Source organism: Drosophila melanogaster, chromosome 2R (assembly GCF_000001215.4).
Source record: "Drosophila melanogaster chromosome 2R".
Taxonomy (NCBI): Eukaryota; Metazoa; Arthropoda; class Insecta; order Diptera; family Drosophilidae; genus Drosophila; species Drosophila melanogaster.
Genome location: NT_033778.4, coordinates 21,123,734 through 21,143,273, shown reverse-complemented (window position 1 = coordinate 21,143,273; position 19,540 = coordinate 21,123,734). Strand labels below are relative to the sequence as shown.

Genomic DNA, 19,540 nt, shown 5'->3' with positions numbered 1-19,540 from the left:
AGAAAGGAAATTATTTGTTATAAAATGTATAAATTTATTTTCCGCGTTATTTGCAATTGCTTGATTAAAGGGGCATCTAAAACAGTGGTTGTTGTGGTTTCTTGCCCTTTTCTTTTTCGGCTTGTGCTAGTTCCTCCTTGATAACCTCGGCAATTTCATAGATATCAGGCTTGTGCTGGAAATTTTAGATGAATCCAATCAAAAGTAGTTGGGAAATGCGATCTTACCCTGAGTTGATTTATGTAGAAGGTGTAGGGAATGTGTCCAGTAATGGGATCAATTGCCACAGGCCACATAGCATCCAATTCTTCAGCGGAGAAAGGTTCTCCTTCCTCCGCCATTAATTTGCCGAAGTACTCCTTGGTCAGATATTTTTTATTTTCTGGATCCAGGGTCTCAAAGGCCTCGAGAAGCTTTTCCGACGAGGCTGGTTCCATTCTGTGGACAAATATCGTTAGTTGCTAAACAAACCTAAAGTATATTGAATAACTGTCGATCCATCAGCAGTTTGGAAACGTGTTCCATGAACTTCACCAAATGGGCTTCGCCTGGATAGTCGACGGAATCGGTGGCTTTAATGACATCTTCGACCTCTTTTTCGGTGGGCGCGCAACCTAAAAATCGGAGCACGTTGCCGACATTGCGGGAATCAATATACTTATCGCCATGAGTATCAAATATGCAAAATGCTTCCGAAATCTTTTCCTCGAGTTCGTTGTTTAGGGTAACTACAAAAGGTTAGTGATATCAAGCGGAGGTGCGATGCTCATTTTATGTAATGCCTACCACCAACTTCCATCGCGGGTATATACTTTAGAATTTAATAAATAAACTGATAATTTTAAAATACGATTTATTTTTTCCTGATTTATATGTTTTCTGATTGAAGCATTATTAAAGGTTTGCTGTTTATATTTCGAATTTGAAAATAACGATCGGAAATCGATAATGGCGCCAAGCAAAGGGTATCGCCCCTGTGGTCATACTAGGTGTGGTGAATATCGACCGATAAGCATCAGTCGATAACTGCCTGCGAAGCAGTCGTGTTGAGCGTCGCGTTATTTTGTTTTCTGTTTTGTTTTTCGTTTCGTGTTTTTAATTTGTTTCCCATTAATTTGCAATTAAAGTTGAGACAATCGTTTAGCTAAAGATTTCATGTTACCCAAACAGTGAAGTTCGAGACTTTCCAGTGCCTTTTAAAGGACGAAATAGACTGCATTTGCTTGTTGTCGCTGAGCATTTGCATCTGTGTGCGTCGTTTGGCAGCAACAGGTTTTCCAACTCAACTCAACGCGCCACCTCAGTTTTCATTTGTTTTCGATATTCCGTGGAGTGCGGTTCGCGTTGCGGGAAAATCGAATTGCAATTGAATGCAGCGTTAAATGGAAAACGAGCAACTCGTTTCACATATCGTCGCAGGTGTGTAACGTCGTTCGGCGATTCCAACGGGTTTTCCAGGAGGTTTTTGGCCCACAACAAGTTCAAAAACTTGGCCATAATACCACAGTTAACAAGTGCCACTGCAACTCTCAGTTGTGTTGACAAGTGTATGTGCATGTGTGTTCAGAAATACGCGTTTTCAGAAAAAAAAAGAGAAACAACGAAAATCACCATAAAAATGGAAAGTGTTCGACACTTGGATGCTCAAAACTGATCATCGATCCCTCGCTTAACACTCGTTTTCGAGCCAAATAAATAAGCAAAACAACTCAAAACGGCAGCAGAAATAAACAAGGTGCGAATTTTGAAAGTGACTGAAAATGTTATTTATCTCCCCCATTGACATTTTTCCAATTTCTGCCCATGGCATTGACCACTTTGCTTCATTACCCGATAGAAAGTTTATCTCTGATCGATGGCAATTAGCGAGGCGTGCGTGAAAAGATAAATATTTGCAAATGTATCTGGCACTCGACTGTTGAAAGCTAGTTTCCATGATTGCTGATCAATTTGCATGAAAAAAAGATGATTTTGTTTACTTCGAGCATAACTTGCTAGTTTCTGAAGAACTGTTCATGCTTTTATCAATGCTTACTAGTACTAACAGTTAAGACTTTCTTTTGCTAATAATAGGTTATATCCTCATGCAATCAAATCCCAACTTAAATGTGCAAAAATAAGAAGATAACGTGCTGGCCTAACCACATTTGGATATGATTGCAACTCACTTCACAGTAAACCTCAGGCGCCCATAAACGCCGATGATGAATTTTCCCCGTGCAGTGAAATTGTGGCCTTAACTATTCGCTTTTCACTTGCTTTTCCATAGCCGCTCCCCTTGTTGATTGCCATTTGTTACTAGGCATTTTTTTTCTGGTCGTGCGCCGCCTGTTTGTCGAAAGTGGCCCGATCTTTTTTTTTCCTTTTCCTTTCCTTTCCTTCCTTGCCTTCAACCAACTTTGCTTGCCGCTCCTTTTGCGGCTTTTCTCTAATGGGAAATGCTCAAACGACAGGTGGCTGGGCACATACATTTGCGGTCTGCGAAGGATCTCGGTGTGGCAAGTGGAGCAACCACCATCGCTACCACCATCGCGGATCGTTCCTGTTACGTGTCCCTACACTCAAAGAAACGAGCAGTGGAATTGGTACTTTTAGAGCAATATCCCTATAATTATGGGACACAGAAAACAGACAATATCCAAATCCTTATCAAATCGTAATCCACAAAAGGGACTCTATACGTTTTCTTTTGTGTACTTGTGGGGGTTGCCTTTCGGTTTTCAGTTTTCGTTTTTCGGTTTTCAGTTCTTAGTTCAGTTTTCGGTTTTCTGGCGATCTGCTGGCATACTCTGAAAAACTTGTTTCTCTCCGCCGTTGTTTTGTTTGTCGTTTCTGGAATTCTTGGCTTGGCGGTGCCCGCAGCTCGCTGTGTGCCTCACGGAGTACTCCCCCTGCCCTGTGGCCACCTCCATGCCGCTTCCATCCACACAACGATCGTCGTTGTGCCTTTTTTCTCATTGGAGTAAATTTTTCGCTTGAGGAACTTTATGTTGCTGCCGTGTTTGATGCCCCTTTTTTCGCACAGTTAATTTTCTTATTCCTTACCCCGCGCTCATAATTGTGTGTGTGTCGTGAGTCAACGTTTTCATATTTGCAGCGGGGAAACTAGCTCTTTTATTTTGAAATACATATAAATGCATATTCAAAAGTAGCGAGAGTTGCAAACTTGCCTCAATCTGCTCTGAAAATATAATTTGTTTTAAAACTAGCTGGCTCAAATGTTTAACTGCACCAAATTAAACAAAGAAAGTTTGTTTTTTTTTTTATATATGGATCCAAGTAAACCGAGCTGGTTTTCTTAAGCGCACTTGAAGACTGCAAAAAATGGCTTTAAGTGGCGAAAATTTAAGATAAACCTCGCCATGAAATGCACACAAAAATAATTATAACTATGCGTCTGGCATGGGAAAGTCGAAGCAGCTCGCCGTTAAATTGCAATGTCAACAATGGAGGGGTTTTTTTTTCTGCGGCTATGGTTGCCATGGATACTGACTAGCCTAACTGAACAATCTACTGATTGGCCCCACTTGCAACTGCAGTCTGGACCAAGCCATCGAACAATGCGCTTGTCTGGCCGGGAGCTGTCTAACTGGATAGTTGGCTCTGGGACTTGGTTTGGAGGTTTGGAGGTGGAGAGCGAGCTGGTACCACCCAGCAATGTTGGATATTCAAAGTATGTGGCGATGATTTTCATGCCATGCAGTTTAAGTTGCGGGTATTAAGGAATTTCATAATAATAAAGTGTTGTAAATCTTCAAGCAAGAGTTCCCAATCTCTTGAGATTCCAGTTAATGGAACTCAGCTGTTTCTATTGGGTTGCTAAATATATTGCTTTAAAACACCAGTTTTAAATACATTTTAGCAAATATTAAAAGAGGTCGCACATATTTGCATCTTAAAATAAAAATGAGCATCATGCCAAATCGAACTGAAGCGTTCTTTATTGCTTTACGATTATTGTATGCATACACATGGTAATTGTTTATATTACTTTGCATACTGCTAATTAATGGTTTCTCTTTTGATTGTTCTGTTTTGCAGCTTCACGAACCGGAATGACAGCTCAATGACATAACAATTATTTAAACGGCAAAATGAAGAAGCGTTCAAAGTTTATCTAAAAACATTCACGCAGACAAGCGAAACAAAGCGAAATCGAGACAATCGACAAAAGTATTAAATAACGAAACTCAAATGCAATGGAGCCAAATAGCGCTAGTGCCTGAAAACAATTCAACTGTGTGAGAGATTGCGATCGCAGCTAAAGACAGCTAAAAACCAGGCAGTCAGCCGGCTTAAAATGCCAATAATCACGGCCACGACAACGTCGACAGCCGGCGGAGGAGCAGGTGTGGCGGCCAGGGGCGTGGCCACCGCCAAGTCTCCCACCGATTACCTAATGCTGCAGCAGCAACAGCAGCAGCAGCAGCAGCAACAGCAGCATTTCAACAGCAATCACTTCTATCAGCAACAACAGCCGCAACAGTTGGCGCCTCTGAATGCTTCCCACCAACACCAGCACTCCCATCCACATCCACATCCACATCCTGTTGCCGCCGCGACCAGTTTTGCAACATTTAACGGAAACTCGAATCTAAATTCTAGCCTTGCCAACGGAAGCAGCAGAAAATTCAATTGCAGTCGTGACAATGTGGACGATGGTGGCGATGCCGGCGAAATGGCAGCCGCTTCCCAGACACTGTCCTCGGCTGGCACAGATGTGGTTGGTAACGGGAGCGGGCATGGCAATGGAACTGTAACTGGGAACGGGGAGAAGTCTGGCGGTTTAGCGCCACCAGGTGGCCACCATCTACGTCCGCCACCGCCGCCGGCACTTAAGAAATCCGCCTCAGCAGTGATTGGAAATTCAGCTTCACGCGAGGATGTTGCCTCGTTGAGTGGCACCTCCTCGCTAAACAGCCAGATGTCGGTGCATAATCAGTTCATCTCCGGATTGCCAAGCAATGGCATTGGCAGCAACGGAGTGCACGGAGGAGCAGCCACCGGACGAGGCGGTCCACCCAACAGCATTCTCAAGGGTAGCAAAGGTAAGGCAAATTCCTCAAGAAATCATATTTAAATAAACTTTAATTTGAGCAAGAATTTCTAATCTAAGTGCAATCTGAATCTGAGGTAATGAAAAGTGAATTGTATTCATTATAAATGAATGCCATAAAGTGTTTTTACTTAATTATAATTAATACGGTCTAAATAAGTAAAATACATTAAGCATGTTAAAACAAATTTAACCGTCGCATGATGCTATCAATTATGTAGATGGCTTGTTTGTGTGGTTTGCCGCGCCGGTGCTCCAAATCGAATTTCCATTTTCGTTTCGCCCAATAAAATATTAAAATTAATTTGCAACGGAGCAGCTCTTGAACCTAATTTAGGGCGTTCGTCTCAAGTGACTCATTTCCGCCCACACATGGCCAATGGCTATGATTCCACTCCCACTTCCACTTTCGTTTCAGTTTCAATTACACATTTTGGTTTGGTTGGTTTGGGTTTCAACTCGAAATGCACTTGTAGTGCCAACGAAATTAGTCTACTCACGGCGGGGAGTTGGGATCAAAATAAACAAAAAAAGTAAGCAAACATCAGGGTGGAAGTTTGGATGGCCACGTGCCTGGAATGGTGTGATATCATTGCTACCATTGGTAAACCAAAACTCACTTTCTTGTTAACCCGCTAACTTAGCTCGAGAGTTGGTTGTGGGTCTTCGTTCTTAGCCAGTTCTTGGAGGACTAAGTGCTGCACTTTCAATAATACACTCGGTTTCACCTTCTTGTCTTATTTATCCATTCAACTGTCGGCTATGCTACTCCCGTTTCATTTAATCCACACCTGTCATCACTTTACCAACGTGGTTGAAGCCCCATGAACCTGGTCGATCCACTTGGCATCTAACCCAGACTAGCTGCATTGTCTCGCGAACATTCATGAATGAAACCCAGAAAGCTGGTTTATTTTCAAAGCGACCTCGATTTTGGAGCATGTGTGTTCGGAGGGGTTAATAATTGCCGGTCTAGATGATGTGGGAATTTAATAGTATATATATTCGATCGTCGTTAAGCTTGTAGGTGTGATTGGTGCTATTAGGTTAAAATGTTCGAACAAACCATTAGTTGAACGTTTTAAGCACAAGATATCCATACTTGAATTTGACTAACTAGCGCCTAAAACATGCGAGTATAAATGAATATTAAGAATTTCATAACCTTATAAGTGCAAAAGTCTCAGTCGAATATTAACTTGTTAGTCTTTCTAAGCACTCATCAAGTTTTTCACATCATCTGCCATTTAAAAAACACACAACCCACTCATCAAGTATACGTATGTATATTTTGGACAACACCATCTAGGTGTAGATGGGAAATCGCTTTCGGAAGTTGGGCAAGCCAGCTGGTTAGTATGTATCTCAAACTGAATCATCTGTTTCCCTCTGTCATTCCTGTCCCATTGTTAAGTGGTAAGCTCCTCTCATTTTGGGTTGGCCGTCTGCGTTAAGCAACTCAATTAGTGGGAAAGGTGTGATTTTATTAGATGAATGCCAAAGGGTTGTTATTTGAAGCCCGGAATCCCAGGAGTTTCAATCAAGTCTCAAGTGGTGGCAACGAACTCGCACTCGTCGTCGACTTTAGACTCACCCACCTGGAGCAGCCGCACATTGTATCTTGCTTATCATTCACGCCTCACGTCAGTGGCAATTAGCAGATGTGGCGAGAACCAACTCCGGTCGCATTGAAGCCTCGAGTTGCTCCACTGTTCCACTGTCCCCTGCACATCATGTGTTGCGATTATTAATTTCTTGATTGCGACAGCGGAAGGGTAACTCTAGTTTATGGCATGCCATGTGAGCCAAGTTAACGAAGCAGCAATGCCAATTAGATGCTATCATCAGGCGGAGCAGGCAAGGAGTTCGTGAAGGAGTCGTCACAGCTGACACAGGGGGGCACACCCATCATTCCCTGCCAGAACAAAGACGTTGACTTAACTTCCCCATTCCAAGTGGGTCGCGTAGACTCGATGACATCAATTGAGTGGCCTGGACTTTGACCGCAGTACTTCGGCCAGGAGTCATTCTGCATGCCTGCAATGCGGGCGAAGTAATTGCCATGGTTTCGTGCATTCAGTTGGACAACTAATTGAGGGGCATCCCATGGCTGGCTCATTGCGTAACTCGGGAAATTGCACTGGACAGCAGAATGAATCTAGCGGGCAAGAAAGCGGCGGAACAAGCATCTCATTACTGGCTAATTTATGTTGACGTTACGACGGAATTACACAAATTAAAGTTAGCAGCGACATGAGGCACTCACCTTGCCAATTAAAAGTTTCTTTATATTACAAAGAAATCGAGAAAGTTCCGGTTATAAACTGTGCAGGGAAAATATAGCACTTAAAACAGATTTATACATAACTCAGTGCTAAATGAAATTGGTAAAAAAAAATACAGACAGCTAAAGTAGAAGGTCCCGACTTTCTCTGTTATTTCAGTTAAGCAAACGATTTCCTTGAATTCTCAACTTGTCGAAAAAAATCGTGCCAAGTGACACGATTTGAGAAGACAACTTACAAAGTTGAGTTTCAAATGCACATAAATTAACTTTTATTAGATCAGTGATGGACAGTTAGGAATAAGTAGTTAAAAGTGAATGCTAATAATTCATACTACTATTTAGCTAAATTAGCTAAAATCACTATGACTAAAATCGGCAATTAGCTAATTGTAATGTTAGTTGAAGCAGCAACTACAAACGCTTTTTGGGCAGGCGAAATAATAACTGGTGGTACTTAGGCAGCTCGCGCCGTTTGCCGTCACGCCCCCTAGGGCTCCACCCGTGACCTGCCACGCCCCCCGTGACCCTGGTGGACCCACAGAAGACGCGTGCGTAGCTTTCCGTTTCGACTTTTGTTTTCCATTTGGGTCAAAGTCAATGAACTGACGGCGCATATTTTGTGTACAACTTCACGTAACTCGGTGATTTTTGTATTTGTGTCTGCTACAATTGTTGTACCACATGTTGGCCAAGAGTTCCATGCTCTGCGGCTCGTGCTTTGTGTTTTGTTTTAATTATTTTTAGACATTTACCGAAGCATTAATGCATCGCCGTTTGGCGTTCAGATTGAGCTGTCTTGATAGGATCTGGGCTAAACGGTTTCTCCGAAACCCGCGTGTGCAATTAGCCACAATCTTGGCAAATAATCGTATGTCAATCATTATCAACAACGACACACGGACTACGGCAATCCCTGTTGTTATGAGTAATGGACACGCTTTGTGTAGCACAAAGTCTTGCTTCTCTTCTTCGACTCGATCTTTTCAATTTCAAGATCCATTCGAGCCAACATTCCCAGCAGATGAGTCACTTGGATTGCCTGCTGGCGCTGGCCTGCATGATATGCGATCTTTTTGGGCGAGTGAGCAATTTTTATAGATTAAGTAGCGGCGTAGCTACAATGGAAGATCTTTTAGTGCTCTATAATCTGCTCAGATTTTGAAACTTATGTACAAGGGAAAATCACAAAAAACTTTGCAATCCCAACATTTAGCGATCTTACGTTCTGTTTTCATAGAAGAGAACACACATTTGCTTAGCTTATCTGGTAGGTGCAGATAAGAAAACATGTTCAGCATATTTGGAGCAGCGTGTGGCACATATTTGCCTTCATATATATGTGTCCAAGAGCAGGAGATACACGGCAAGTAGAGCTCGGGACTGGTTGTCCAAACTGGGTAGGGATGAAAGGTAAACAGCATTTAGTTTGGATTCTAGAGAAGCCCTGGTACATTCCATATATGTATGTATATACAGCGGTGAGCATTATTTCTGTGCCACATCTGCTGATCAAATACCCTCTCGTTCTCGCCTCGCCTCGCATTCTACAAATATTTACACAATGCAGTCGAATGAAGTTGCGAACGAAGCGGCGAAGGAAAACGAAGTGGGTGGTGGGTGCTGGATCATGGGATGGTTTGGGAGTCCAAGGCAAACTGTGCCGCCAACAACTTCCGTGCTGGAAAAACTGACTCGATTTCGTTTAGCCAGCAGCGTTTTCCCCATCAGAAATCTGCTTTGCAACACTCTATGAATTCTGCAGACTAGACCAACATAAACTTATGAAATGCACACGAAAAAAATAGTTCAATCTTTTTTATTTTTTATAAATATTAAAGGGAAAAATCAAAATCAATAAAATTAGTATTTGGTTTTAATAATTTTTTAGTATAAATCTTAATGATACTTCAATATATAGTATTCACTGTATTCAATATTAGTTCAAACTTCTTTTCACTCAGTGTGGTTATTCAAACGAGCTTCTCTCCATTTGTGTCCCACTCTTTTGGAGCCAATGCAAACAGGGAGCGATGGCGCTTTTACCGTTTAAAGACGTGTCACCTGCCCAGCCCCATCTACATACTCCACTTCCATGTTCCAGTTGAAAGTGTCTGGCATAAATATTCATCTTTCTATGCAAATCATTCGCAATACGTTTTGAATGATGCTCCGCTGGGGCTGTTGGCTCTCCGGCGCTCCCGACATTCGATTAGCCCTATTCGCATGGCTTTATCTCTGGATGTGTTTATATATGTACATATGTATAACTGGGTTGGAGCATGCACCTCGAAAGGGGTTAACGACGCATGGTCTAAAAAAAAAAGTCTAACGACAACTTTACATTCACTCTTTTAATGAGCAACGATGCATATTTCAGCATATGTTAATCCAACTTTGATAATATTCAGTTCTTCAATGGTTACTTCATAGTTGAAGCTTACCTTCTGATCATCTCTTAGCGGCTTGCCAAGCGAAATCACCAAGGGCAACTTGGCTAAAAGCATAGGCCACTCATTTACTTCTTTCGCTTGGCCATAATTAACATTTCCCCATTACTCATCCGACTTGATTGGGGACTATGAGTGAGTGAGTGCTTACTCGTAGTGGCCACTGGCCATCTCGTGGGCCAGCAAAGTAGGTCACAGTCTAACCAGAGCCTGTCTGCCACCAACTGGCAACTGCTAATAATAATTATTATTCTGGCTTGCCCCAATCGAAAACGCTTCACGCTTCACCGGACTCCCAATAGAGCTGGCGGGGATTGGGCTGGGCAATGGGCTGCGAGATGCGGACTAGGGATTGGGGTTCGTTGTCTATGTGCTTCAATTTCAAAAGACCACACCAACTATTTTCGGCTGGCTGAGCATCAAAACTTCACCAGCTCAAAATGCCACCTGTAAAAGGGGTTCATTGAACGATTTGGGTTTGGTGATTGATTTTCTATACTGATTAACTGGCATAAACTGCACTGTTCGTACAGTAAATAATCAAGTAATATGTTACATATATTCCACAGAGAACCTGCTGCAGAACACCTACTACAACGGCGAGACGGGGGACAGCAGCCTTGGTAGCGAGTGCGGAGTTGGAGATGTCCAGCATCAGAACCACGAGAGTCACGATGATCCGGGCGACGGATTGGGACCACTTCCGCCCAAATGGGAAACAGCATACACTGAACGCGGCGAGCTCTACTTCATCGAGTGAGTATAATACATGGTAAGAAGCTAGAAACATATATATTGACCTTATACACTATATCGTACAGTCACAACACGGGCACCTCTCACTGGCTGGATCCGCGGCTCTCCAAGTACCAGAAAAAGTCACTGGAGGATTGCTGCGAGGACGAGCTGCCTTACGGATGGGAGAAGATCGAGGACTCCATGTATGGAATGTACTTTATCGATCATGTAAACCGGCGGACGCAGTACGAGAACCCAGTGCTGGAGGCCAAGCGACGGGCGGCCGAGCAGAGCCAACAGCAACAGCAGATGCAACAGCAACAACAGCAGATGCAGGAACAGCGCTCCAAGACACCCACTGCGTTGTCAGAAACAATGCCCACAGAGGCGGCAGAAGCGCACGAACAGGAGGAGGATGAGAGCCCAATGAAGCTGCCGTACAAGTTCACCCGCAATCCCGCCGAGCTGCAGGGCCAGCGTATCAACACTACGCTGCTGAAGTCATCCCGCGGTCTGGGTTTTACGATTGTGGGAAGTGACGGGAGCGCTGGTGGGGATGTGGAGGAGTTTCTCCAGATCAAGACAGTGGTGCCAAACGGACCTGCCTGGCTGGATGGCCAGCTGCAAACGGGAGATGTTCTGGTCTATGTGAATGACACCTGTGTGCTGGGCTACACGCACCACGACATGGTCAATATCTTTCAGTCGATTCTGCCTGGCGAGAGGGCCGCCCTTGAAGTTTGCCGTGGATATCCGCTGCCCTTTGATCCGAATGATCCCAACACCGAGGTAGTGACCACCATGGCGGTGGATGGGCGCGAGTCGGACAAGCAGCGACGCCTCAACATGGACGGCAATTACAACTTCTTGGATTTGTCCGGCGAGGGAGCGAAGAAAACCAGCGGTTCCGGCAGTGGTTTCATTCTAATGAAGAAACCCGAGATCTATACCTTTTCGATCATGAAGGGCTCGATGGGTTTCGGCTTCACCATTGCCGATTCCGCCTGTGGTCAGATCGTAAAGAAGATCCTGGATCGCAACTGCTGCACTCAGCTGATGGAAGGTGACGTTCTTCTGGAAATCAATGGCTTAAACGTGCGCAACAAGCCGCACTTCTACGTGGTAGAGCTTCTTAAAGAGTGCAGCCAGACAACGCCCACAGCTGTGAAGATTCAGCGAACGCCGCCGGATCCGCCGGCCAACAACACGCTCGCCCAACTTAACCAGGTGGGTAATGTGGCCAAGCTGCGAAAGAACTTTGTGGGCAGCGGCCTGTTTCGCAGCAAGACGCCCACGGCGGACCTGTACAGCACCCAGGTGAAGGAGGTGCTACCCATGCGCCCAAAGACACCACTAGTGGACACGCGACGGTCACGGGTTCAAATTCAATCGCCGAACAACGAGGTGGACGACGAGGGTGACGGTGCTGCTGCCGCGGAGAGGAAACCGCTTCAGCTGCAGACCCAAGGAAAGTCGAACAGCAGTTTGCAGGAGCTGGACGACATTCCCTATATGGATCCATATCCCAAGATTAGTCGCCTGAGCGAGCGTCTGGCGGAGGTGACGCTTCAGGGAGATGCTAATGGTGGCATTTACGGCATGCCGCCCAGTATGCAGCCCCTACCCCTACCGCTGGCTCATCACGAGTCTTGCTACTGCTACGACTGCCAGGCGCAGCGCTACCGCCCTGGATACTTTGTCCAGGCCCAGCAGGCTGCCATGTCGGGAACCACTGGTCAGTACTCGCCGCTGCAGACTGCGCATCTGCAAAACGAACGAATCCAACGACGCGTCAACGAGCTGCTTAGCGATCGCAGGCGTGTGGGCTTCGCCAACCTGGATCCTCCGCAGCAGATGCAGCATTCGCCAAGCTGGCGAAACGGAGCCTTGCTGGATGTCTCCGAGGACGCGGACCAGTGCGAGTTAACTGAGGTCACTCTTGAGCGCCAGGCTTTGGGTTTCGGCTTTCGCATAGTCGGCGGCACCGAGGAAGGTTCTCAGGTTACTGTGGGCCACATAGTGCCTGGTGGCGCCGCTGATCAGGATCAGCGCATTAATACGGGTGATGAAATCCTGAGCATCGATGGCATCAACGTGGTACGTTAACTTATGCACACATTAGTTAAATTATGGCTAACTTCTGTGTTTAATTCAGCTTAATTCGTCGCATCACAAAGTTGTTTCTTTGGTGGGAGAATCGGCGCTACGCGGGCAGGTTACCATGATCCTTCGCCGTCGTCGAACTCCGCTTTTGCAGCAGGCGCCAGTCAGCACACAACTGCGTCGTTATCCTTATGATGTGATTGTCAGCCGGCATGAAAACGAGGGCTTCGGATTTGTTATCATATCATCATCGAACCACTATTACGGCTCGACAATAGGTATGCCACTGACTTTAGACTTTGTTTCAATTCATCTAACATATCAACGTATTAAGGGAAACTAATACCCGGCAGTCCGGCGGATCGTTGTGGAGAGCTCAAGGTGGGCGATCGCATAGTGGCAGTAAACCGCATCGAGATAGCTGGCATGTCGCACGGCGATGTAGTGAATCTCATCAAGGAGTCTGGTCTTCATGTGCGTCTCACTATCGGCGTTCCGCTGAAGGAGGGTGGTCCCAGTCCTGGCGGCAGTAGCGTCGGTGTGTCCAGCAACACTCCGCTGCAGGCATCTCCCAGTCTCCTGAAGGCACAACTCTCCCACCAGCAGCAACTTCCGCAGCAGCATCTACAGCAAGCGCAGCTGAATCACCACCACCAGCATCTTGAGATGCCAATGTCAATGCCCGTGCCAGGACATGGCAGCTATTTGGAGCGACCCAGTAACAATATCTCAGCCACTTTGGCGCTGCATCAGCAGCCACAATTATGACTCTGAGACCTACGCATTCGGCTCTATAAGAGCTTTCTATAGTGTTGCATCGCCTGCAGGCCCTTAGTTTGTACTTTCGTTAGCAAAGTACTCACCCCAAAGACTGAATTTAGTAGCATATGTAAGCCAAACCCTTTGCAAGTCTCAAAACCGTATGTGAGTGCGTATTTTATTCCAGTTTCTTAAGATACCGATCATTATCTTAGGCTAAGTTACTGCTTGTACTTAAACGTTAAGACAATTTGCCAGTTTGTGAGATATTAATCACTTAGCTTAAGCTGTTTTAGACATATACGAATTGTACAAATGTAAAGGACTTTAAATTTTTATCTCGAGTATGTATATTATTCAAACACAATAGATATTAAATTGTATTTTTCAAATATACCTACACATTATAACATCAAAAGTTAAATGGTTTACTATTGTGTTTGCTATTATTGTTAAACTTGTTGTCTGCTACTACATCGAAGATTTGCTATTTACTTCTATAGCACAATCTAGACTGTACACAAGACTTTGAAAACAAAGTATCTTCCAATCCTTTTTTATTCACTGCAAACTGTACCAAAAAGTACAAAGGTATAGCTTATACAATTACAAGTATCGTAGAAGTTCCATTATAAAATACGATGTGTCCGTCCGATAAATAGGCTATGCTTGAGGTGGTGGCTACGGCTTATATGGGCTTGATCTTGAAATGCAGGCCGATGAGTGAGAAGACCAGGCACTTGAGATCCTGCACCAGGTAGTAAAAGCATCGCAGGCCCTCGGGATCTTTTGACCGGTTCACGTCCACCAATGATCCCGTTTTCGAGGTGGTGAACGAGATGTGCTCGTCTCCGATGACGATCTCCAGTTCCTGAAAAAGACACATGGTTGTTTAGTTGAGCTCTAGTTACGGAGTGCGGCAAACCGACCTGTCGACCCACGCGATCTGGTGGCGGCCAGGGCAGATCGTCCTCCTGCATGATCTCCGAGTCGATGATGATTCGCTTCAGTTCTTCCATCACGGACTGGTGGACGAAGGCCTCCTTGCGGATCATGGTGTCGTTCTTGTAGTTGGAGTTGTTGGCGTACCGCAGCTTGCCATCCGGCCGGAACTCGAACTCCAAGAATTCGTGCCCGAACTTGCCCTTGTGTCCGACGTAGTAGCGTAGGTAAAAGTCCTCCGTGGACATGATTGCTTCTAGTTTAAAGCGTAACTTTGAAAGACTTTCAGAAAAATATCAATTTTTGGTTTCCCACTCTTTTTCCTTTACTACAACGCGTTAGAGATGGGAAAACACACGGAATAACTATCACCGCGTATCGATAAGTGTTCGCTGCGAATGGCTGGCAGGGATGAGGAAGAGAAGCCAGCCTATCGGCGTATCGATAACACAACAATAATCCACGTACAAGTCGCGCATTTGGCACTGATTTTTATTAAAATGTAATTCAGTTTTGGATGCCATGGAACTACCTCAACAAGTATGTGAACGACAGGGCGGTGTGTGAGAACCCATCTGTTAAACGGTGCTCGAAACTCGCTGGGCAACATTGTAATTATTGGCGAATTGAAACAAAGTTGGCAAATCGGGTTTGTTTGCGGCCGTGTGATTGTGTGCGTGTGCGAGGCCATCGCCGTTGTAATGGCGTCCATGTCACTAAAATGGGAGAGGACATGCGGCTGGCTCTCCGGTTCCAGCGCCCATAGCCATCGCCATGTCCTTATCCTTCTCCAGTGCCCCGTATCTCGGTCAAAGTAATTTTACAAAAACACACACGGCCATTAATTTGCGCTCGGCGAGCGGGAGAGCCATGAGCACGGAGAGCGCACGTCCTGGCAAGTGAAAGTGCAAGGATGCGGGACCGCGCATGTGTCGCTCTTGGCGGGAAAATGGAATAAGGGTAAACGGAGCACGTGCCCGCCCGGTCGTCCTTCGGGAAAAGTCGGTCGTGCAACAAAGTTGCGCTCAGCTGAGATGCAATCCTCTCCAGCTCCCGTTGAAGCTAGGCCCCTTTTTTCGCTCTTTACGAGCGCTTACTTCGCTTGTGGTGGTTTGTTTTGACTGAACGCCCGGAAAATCGATGGCATTGAGTGCAACATTGTGGCATCCGCCCATCTGCCCACCGATGTGCCCCGCCTAGTAATGCTCCAGGTCCCGCAACATTTACAACAGTTTATGCAAACAAATCTCTCACGCGCTCTTCGCCTCTCTAAAAGCGCTCTCCGTCCGCATACTTGTACTTGTGCGTACCCAAAGTCCGGATCCGGAGCTCTGTCGGTCCGCCCGGGTTACAACTTTGTTAACTTCGGGCTTTTGTGTGTGCAGTCGGTAACCAGGACAGTAACCGGGAAGGAGTTACTTTGTTGCGTATTAATTGATTTTTTCCGCAATCAGTTTTTGCTTCTTTGTATAACTTCAAGTGCTCATAAAAAGCGGTAGAAAGTTTGTCTTTAAAAAGACTTTGACTTGGGGGAAAATCGGTAAGTTGCGGATGAAGGACTATGGAAAGTAAGAGGATTTGGGTGTGTATCCAGAAAAGATGCGAGGGCTTACATATACATTACTGCACAATTTTGTTGCTCGGGGGAATCCCCTTTCAAAAAAAATATATAGATATGTATGTTGCCTACATTTAGGGGCTTTCTCACTAATAGGAAGTGTCTATACTTAAATTGGTGGACTTGTATACTTAATTAGTTTCCAGTTAACTTAAACTAATGGTTTTCCCACTTTCTCATTTTTTTCCAGGCCATCTAGGGACCTGCCGACCGTGGCTGGGTAAAGCCCTACATGCAACATTTCGCCGCCTGAACGAACAATTGTGGGTACATGACGCCTTTCACGAAGTAACGCGAAATCAACATGTCAACGAACCCCAACCCCGGAATCCATCAGTATGCACCCTCCACTTTGCCGAGGGAACGGGAGCGGGAAGGAGCCACAAACTCGCCGCAGCGCAACCTGCTCGAGTTCCTGTGTATATGCGTAGCCTGCATAGTCTGCTATTACAACAGTACTCAGTGCGGGCTTGTTTTCGATGACATCAGCGCAATCAGGGACAACAAGGATCTGAGGCCGCACACTCCGCTGATCAACGTTTTCCTGAACGACTTCTGGGGGACGCCGATGCGCAAGGAGCAGTCCCACAAGTCTTATCGCCCACTCACCGTGCTGACGTTCCGCTTCAACTACTTGCTGCATGCACTTGAGCCGTTTGGATACCACCTCGTCAACCTGCTGCTGCACTTGTCGGTCTGCCTTTTGTGGCGTCGGGTCTGCCGGTTGCTGCTGCGTCAGTGTGCCGCATCGGGCAGTAATGCCATCTCGGCACCATCCTCGTCATCCGTCTCCCAGCTCAACACATGCGCTTTCGTGGCCTCGCTGCTCTTCGCCGTGCATCCAGTTCACACAGAGGCCGTTACTGGCGTCGTCGGGCGTGCTGAATTGCTCTCTTCAATTTGCTTCCTGGCCGCCTTTCTTAGCTACGCGAAGTCCGTCGGCGACTCGGGTTGTCCGCGACGCACCAATTGGCTGACGCTTTTTGGCTGCTTTGGCAGTTGCCTGTTGGCCTCCATGCTGTGCAAGGAGCAAGGCATCACCATTGCCGGCATATGCGTGGTCTATGAGTTGTTCGTAGTCCATCAACTACGGCCACTGCACCTTTGCCATTTTGTGCTGCGCCTGTTTGACGAGCGGACCGAGCAGCAGTCGCCAAAGCTGGCGAATCCTTCGGGAATTCGACGCTGGTCATCGTCGACGCTGTGGAAACGTTTGAGCTTCCTGGTTGGCATCACGTTGACCCTCCTGGTGGGACGTGTATACGTGATGGGTTCACAGTTACCCATCTTTACGCGGTTTGATAATCCAGCCTCTGCTGCGGATACTCCTGAGAGACAACTTACCTACGGCTACCTCATTTACCTGAACTGCTGGCTGCTGTTATGCCCATCGCTGCTCTGCTGCGACTGGACAATGGGTGAGTAATGTCCATAAAGTATAAAAGAAGCTCAATGTAATCAAGTAAACTCTATATTTAGGCACTGTTCCGTTGCTGCAGGGATTCACGGATTCCCGCAACATAACCACTTTGCTTACCTTTCTGGCATTGGGGGCTATGGTCGCCAAGACCTGCTTTACCCGCAATCTGGCCCTGTCGCGGACACTTATAATGTGCCTGGGCTGGATGGTGCTGCCCTTTCTCCCAGCCTCTAATCTGTTCTTCCCCGTTGGATTTGTGGTGGCAGAACGCATTTTGTACATGCCATCCATGGGGTACTGCTTGCTGGTGGCTTATGGCTTTGAGCAGCTTCAGCGCCGTGGAAGCCTAAGCTGGCAACGTTTTTCACAAGCTGCTCTCGCTATCCTGCTCCTCACGCACGCGCTGAAAACGCATCAACGCAATTTAGATTGGCGTACAGAATACTCCCTGTTCATGTCTGGTGTGCATGTAAATCAGCGCAACGCCAAGCTGTACAATAACGTGGGACACGCTTTGGAGAACGAAGGGAAGTTCGAAGAGGCATTGCTCTATTTCCAGCAGGCCGTGCGCATTCAGACCGATGACATCGGGGCACACATCAATGTGGGTCGCACGTTCAATAATCTCAAGCGGTATGCAGAGGCGGAACAAGCCTATGTTCAGGCTAAGGCTCTGTTTCCACAAGCTAAGCCGGGTGTCAGCTATCATGCGCGCATCGCTCCCAATCACTTGAATGTGTTTATCAACCTGGCGAATCTCATAGCTAAAAATCAAACGCGTCTGGAGGAGGCTGATCATCTCTATCGCCAGGCTATCAGCATGAGGAGTGACTATGTTCAAGTAAGGCCTGTAGTTTGATTTTTCTAGTGCTGCTCATATTTACAAAACTTTATTTTGCAGGCTTACATCAATCGTGGCGACATTCTTATGAAGTTGAATCGCACAGCTCAGGCGCAGGAGGTCTATGAGCAGGCACTGCTTTATGATAATGAAAATGCAGACATCTACTACAATCTGGGCGTAGTTTTCCTAGAGCAGGGCAAGAGCCAGCAGGCGCAGGTGTATTTTAATAAGGCAATCGAATTGTATCCGGAGCACGAACAGGCATTGCTGAACTCGGCTATTCTGCTGCAGGAACTCGGTGGCGAGGAGGCCCGCCGGGTGTCACGCTCTCGGCTGTACAAAGTTCTGGAGAACGATGATCAGAACGAAAAGGTGTACTTCAACCTGGGTATGCTGGCCATGGACGAGTCAAGCTTCGACGAGGCTGAGCAGTTTTTCAAGAGAGCTATACACCTAAAGGCAGACTTTCGTAGTGCACTTTTTAATCTGGCTCTGCTACTGGCCGATACAAAACGGCCCTTGGATGCAGTGCCATTTCTGAATCAACTGATTCGACATCATCCGTCGCATGTTAAAGGACTGATCCTGCTGGGCGACATCTACATTAATCACATGAAGGATCTGGATGAGGCGGAGAAGTGCTATCGCAGCATACTTCACTACGATCCCCACAACACTCAGGGCTTGCACAATCTCTGTGTGGTGTTCGTGGAACGTAAGCGGCTGGCCAAGGCAGCTGCATGCCTGCAGTACGCGCAACGCTTGGCACCCGCCGAGGACTATATCGGTCGGCATTTGCAGATTGTCCTTGCACGACTGCAGAAAATCAACAAGTTACCTGAGTCGGCGCCAGAGCGCAAGCTCGCGTATGAGGACTACGATCCGCTTGAGTTTAAACTGCCCCAGGATCGACCAACGCATAAATCGCGTAAACGATCGTAGCAGAAGCTAGCGTAAATCAAATAGCAGTTATGAGCATGTAAAAAGACAAGAGTTGAGTTAGTGGAACGCAAGGTTCCCACATTCTGTGAGACATACGGAGTCTGATAAAAATAACACAAAGTGAAGATATGTGGTCCATTCCACACAATTCCGTTGTACTTATTAGTTATTAACGTAATTCTTTGATCATATACTCGTTTTGAAGATATTTATACAATTTTTGTGTGTGGATTGGATTTCAGGTACCATGCCATTCGTATTGTGAGATCTGATATTCTTTTTGTAAATAGATTACGTAATTTATATATGAAGGCCTGACGGTCTTGCATTTATTTAAATAACGTTAGGACGTGTACTAAAATAAATGATACGTATAAAACAAGA

General features: G+C 46.1%; 4 protein-coding genes across 7 annotated transcripts; 2 read left to right on the top strand and 2 right to left on the bottom strand.

Annotated features, from left to right (window-relative positions):
* Positions 1–12: 12 nt before the first annotated feature.
* CG9406 (uncharacterized protein) lies at positions 13–906 on the bottom strand. The gene is made up of 4 exons (NM_137708.2): positions 787–906; positions 491–728; positions 228–438; positions 13–175 (listed from the first exon to the last, which is right to left on the bottom strand). The coding sequence occupies exons 1-4, from the start codon at positions 797–799 to the stop codon at positions 77–79; spliced, it is 561 nt and encodes a 186-aa protein (NP_611552.1). The 5' UTR covers positions 800–906; the 3' UTR covers positions 13–76.
* A 106-nt stretch (positions 907–1,012) lies between these two features.
* On the top strand, positions 1,013–13,811 carry Magi. 3 transcript variants are annotated; one of them, NM_137707.3, is made up of 6 exons: positions 1,013–1,735; positions 4,042–5,048; positions 10,360–10,546; positions 10,612–12,625; positions 12,684–12,909; positions 12,966–13,811. In NM_137707.3, exons 2-6 carry the CDS (start codon positions 4,301–4,303, stop codon positions 13,397–13,399), a joined length of 3,609 nt encoding a protein of 1,202 aa, NP_611551.1. In that variant the 5' UTR covers positions 1,013–1,735; positions 4,042–4,300; the 3' UTR covers positions 13,400–13,811. The 3 variants fall into 3 exon arrangements, with proteins under 3 accessions (NP_611551.1, NP_001286661.1, NP_001286662.1); NM_001299732.1 differs by having other exon boundaries at positions 1,310–1,735; NM_001299733.1 differs by lacking the exon at positions 1,013–1,735 and adding an exon at positions 3,479–3,673.
* On the bottom strand, positions 13,537–14,697 carry mago (mago nashi). The gene is made up of 2 exons (NM_057288.4): positions 14,320–14,697; positions 13,537–14,261 (listed from the first exon to the last, which is right to left on the bottom strand). Exons 1-2 carry the CDS (start codon positions 14,578–14,580, stop codon positions 14,079–14,081), a joined length of 444 nt encoding a protein of 147 aa, NP_476636.1. The 5' UTR covers positions 14,581–14,697; the 3' UTR covers positions 13,537–14,078.
* Positions 14,698–14,763: 66 nt separating this feature from the next.
* Positions 14,764–19,539, top strand: Tmtc3 (Transmembrane O-mannosyltransferase targeting cadherins 3). Of its 2 annotated transcripts, none has more exons than NM_057898.4 (4): positions 14,764–14,872; positions 16,141–17,368; positions 17,430–18,211; positions 18,272–19,539. In NM_057898.4, exons 2-4 carry the CDS (start codon positions 16,255–16,257, stop codon positions 19,154–19,156), a joined length of 2,781 nt encoding a protein of 926 aa, NP_477246.2. In that variant the 5' UTR covers positions 14,764–14,872; positions 16,141–16,254; the 3' UTR covers positions 19,157–19,539. The 2 variants fall into 2 exon arrangements, with proteins under 2 accessions (NP_477246.2, NP_726030.1); NM_166426.2 differs by lacking the exon at positions 14,764–14,872 and adding an exon at positions 15,688–15,872.
* The last annotated feature ends 1 nt before the right edge of the window (position 19,540 follows it).

What these genes read in the sequence shown, in the direction of transcription:
- CG9406 (NM_137708.2), bottom strand. An exon ending in AAACTGCTGATGGATCGACA is followed by an intron (nt 439 to 490) that starts GTTATTCAATAT and finishes ATTTGTCCACAG; the next exon opens with AATGGAACCAGCCTCGTCGG. An exon ending in TCTACATAAATCAACTCAGG is followed by an intron (nt 176 to 227) that starts GTAAGATCGCAT and finishes TAAAATTTCCAG; the next exon opens with CACAAGCCTGATATCTATGA.
- Magi (NM_137707.3), top strand. Translation starts at nt 4,301, where the DNA reads ATGCCAATAATCACGGCCACGACAACGTCGACAGCCGGCGGAGGAGCA. An exon ending in GCATCGATGGCATCAACGTG is followed by an intron (nt 12,626 to 12,683) that starts GTACGTTAACTT and finishes TGTTTAATTCAG; the next exon opens with CTTAATTCGTCGCATCACAA. An exon ending in CTATTACGGCTCGACAATAG is followed by an intron (nt 12,910 to 12,965) that starts GTATGCCACTGA and finishes CAACGTATTAAG; the next exon opens with GGAAACTAATACCCGGCAGT.
- mago (NM_057288.4), bottom strand. Translation starts at nt 14,580, where the DNA reads ATGTCCACGGAGGACTTTTACCTACGCTACTACGTCGGACACAAGGGC. An exon ending in CAGATCGCGTGGGTCGACAG is followed by an intron (nt 14,262 to 14,319) that starts GTCGGTTTGCCG and finishes TGTCTTTTTCAG; the next exon opens with GAACTGGAGATCGTCATCGG.
- Tmtc3 (NM_057898.4), top strand. Translation starts at nt 16,255, where the DNA reads ATGTCAACGAACCCCAACCCCGGAATCCATCAGTATGCACCCTCCACT. An exon ending in CTGCTGCGACTGGACAATGG is followed by an intron (nt 17,369 to 17,429) that starts GTGAGTAATGTC and finishes CTCTATATTTAG; the next exon opens with GCACTGTTCCGTTGCTGCAG. An exon ending in TGAGGAGTGACTATGTTCAA is followed by an intron (nt 18,212 to 18,271) that starts GTAAGGCCTGTA and finishes TTTATTTTGCAG; the next exon opens with GCTTACATCAATCGTGGCGA.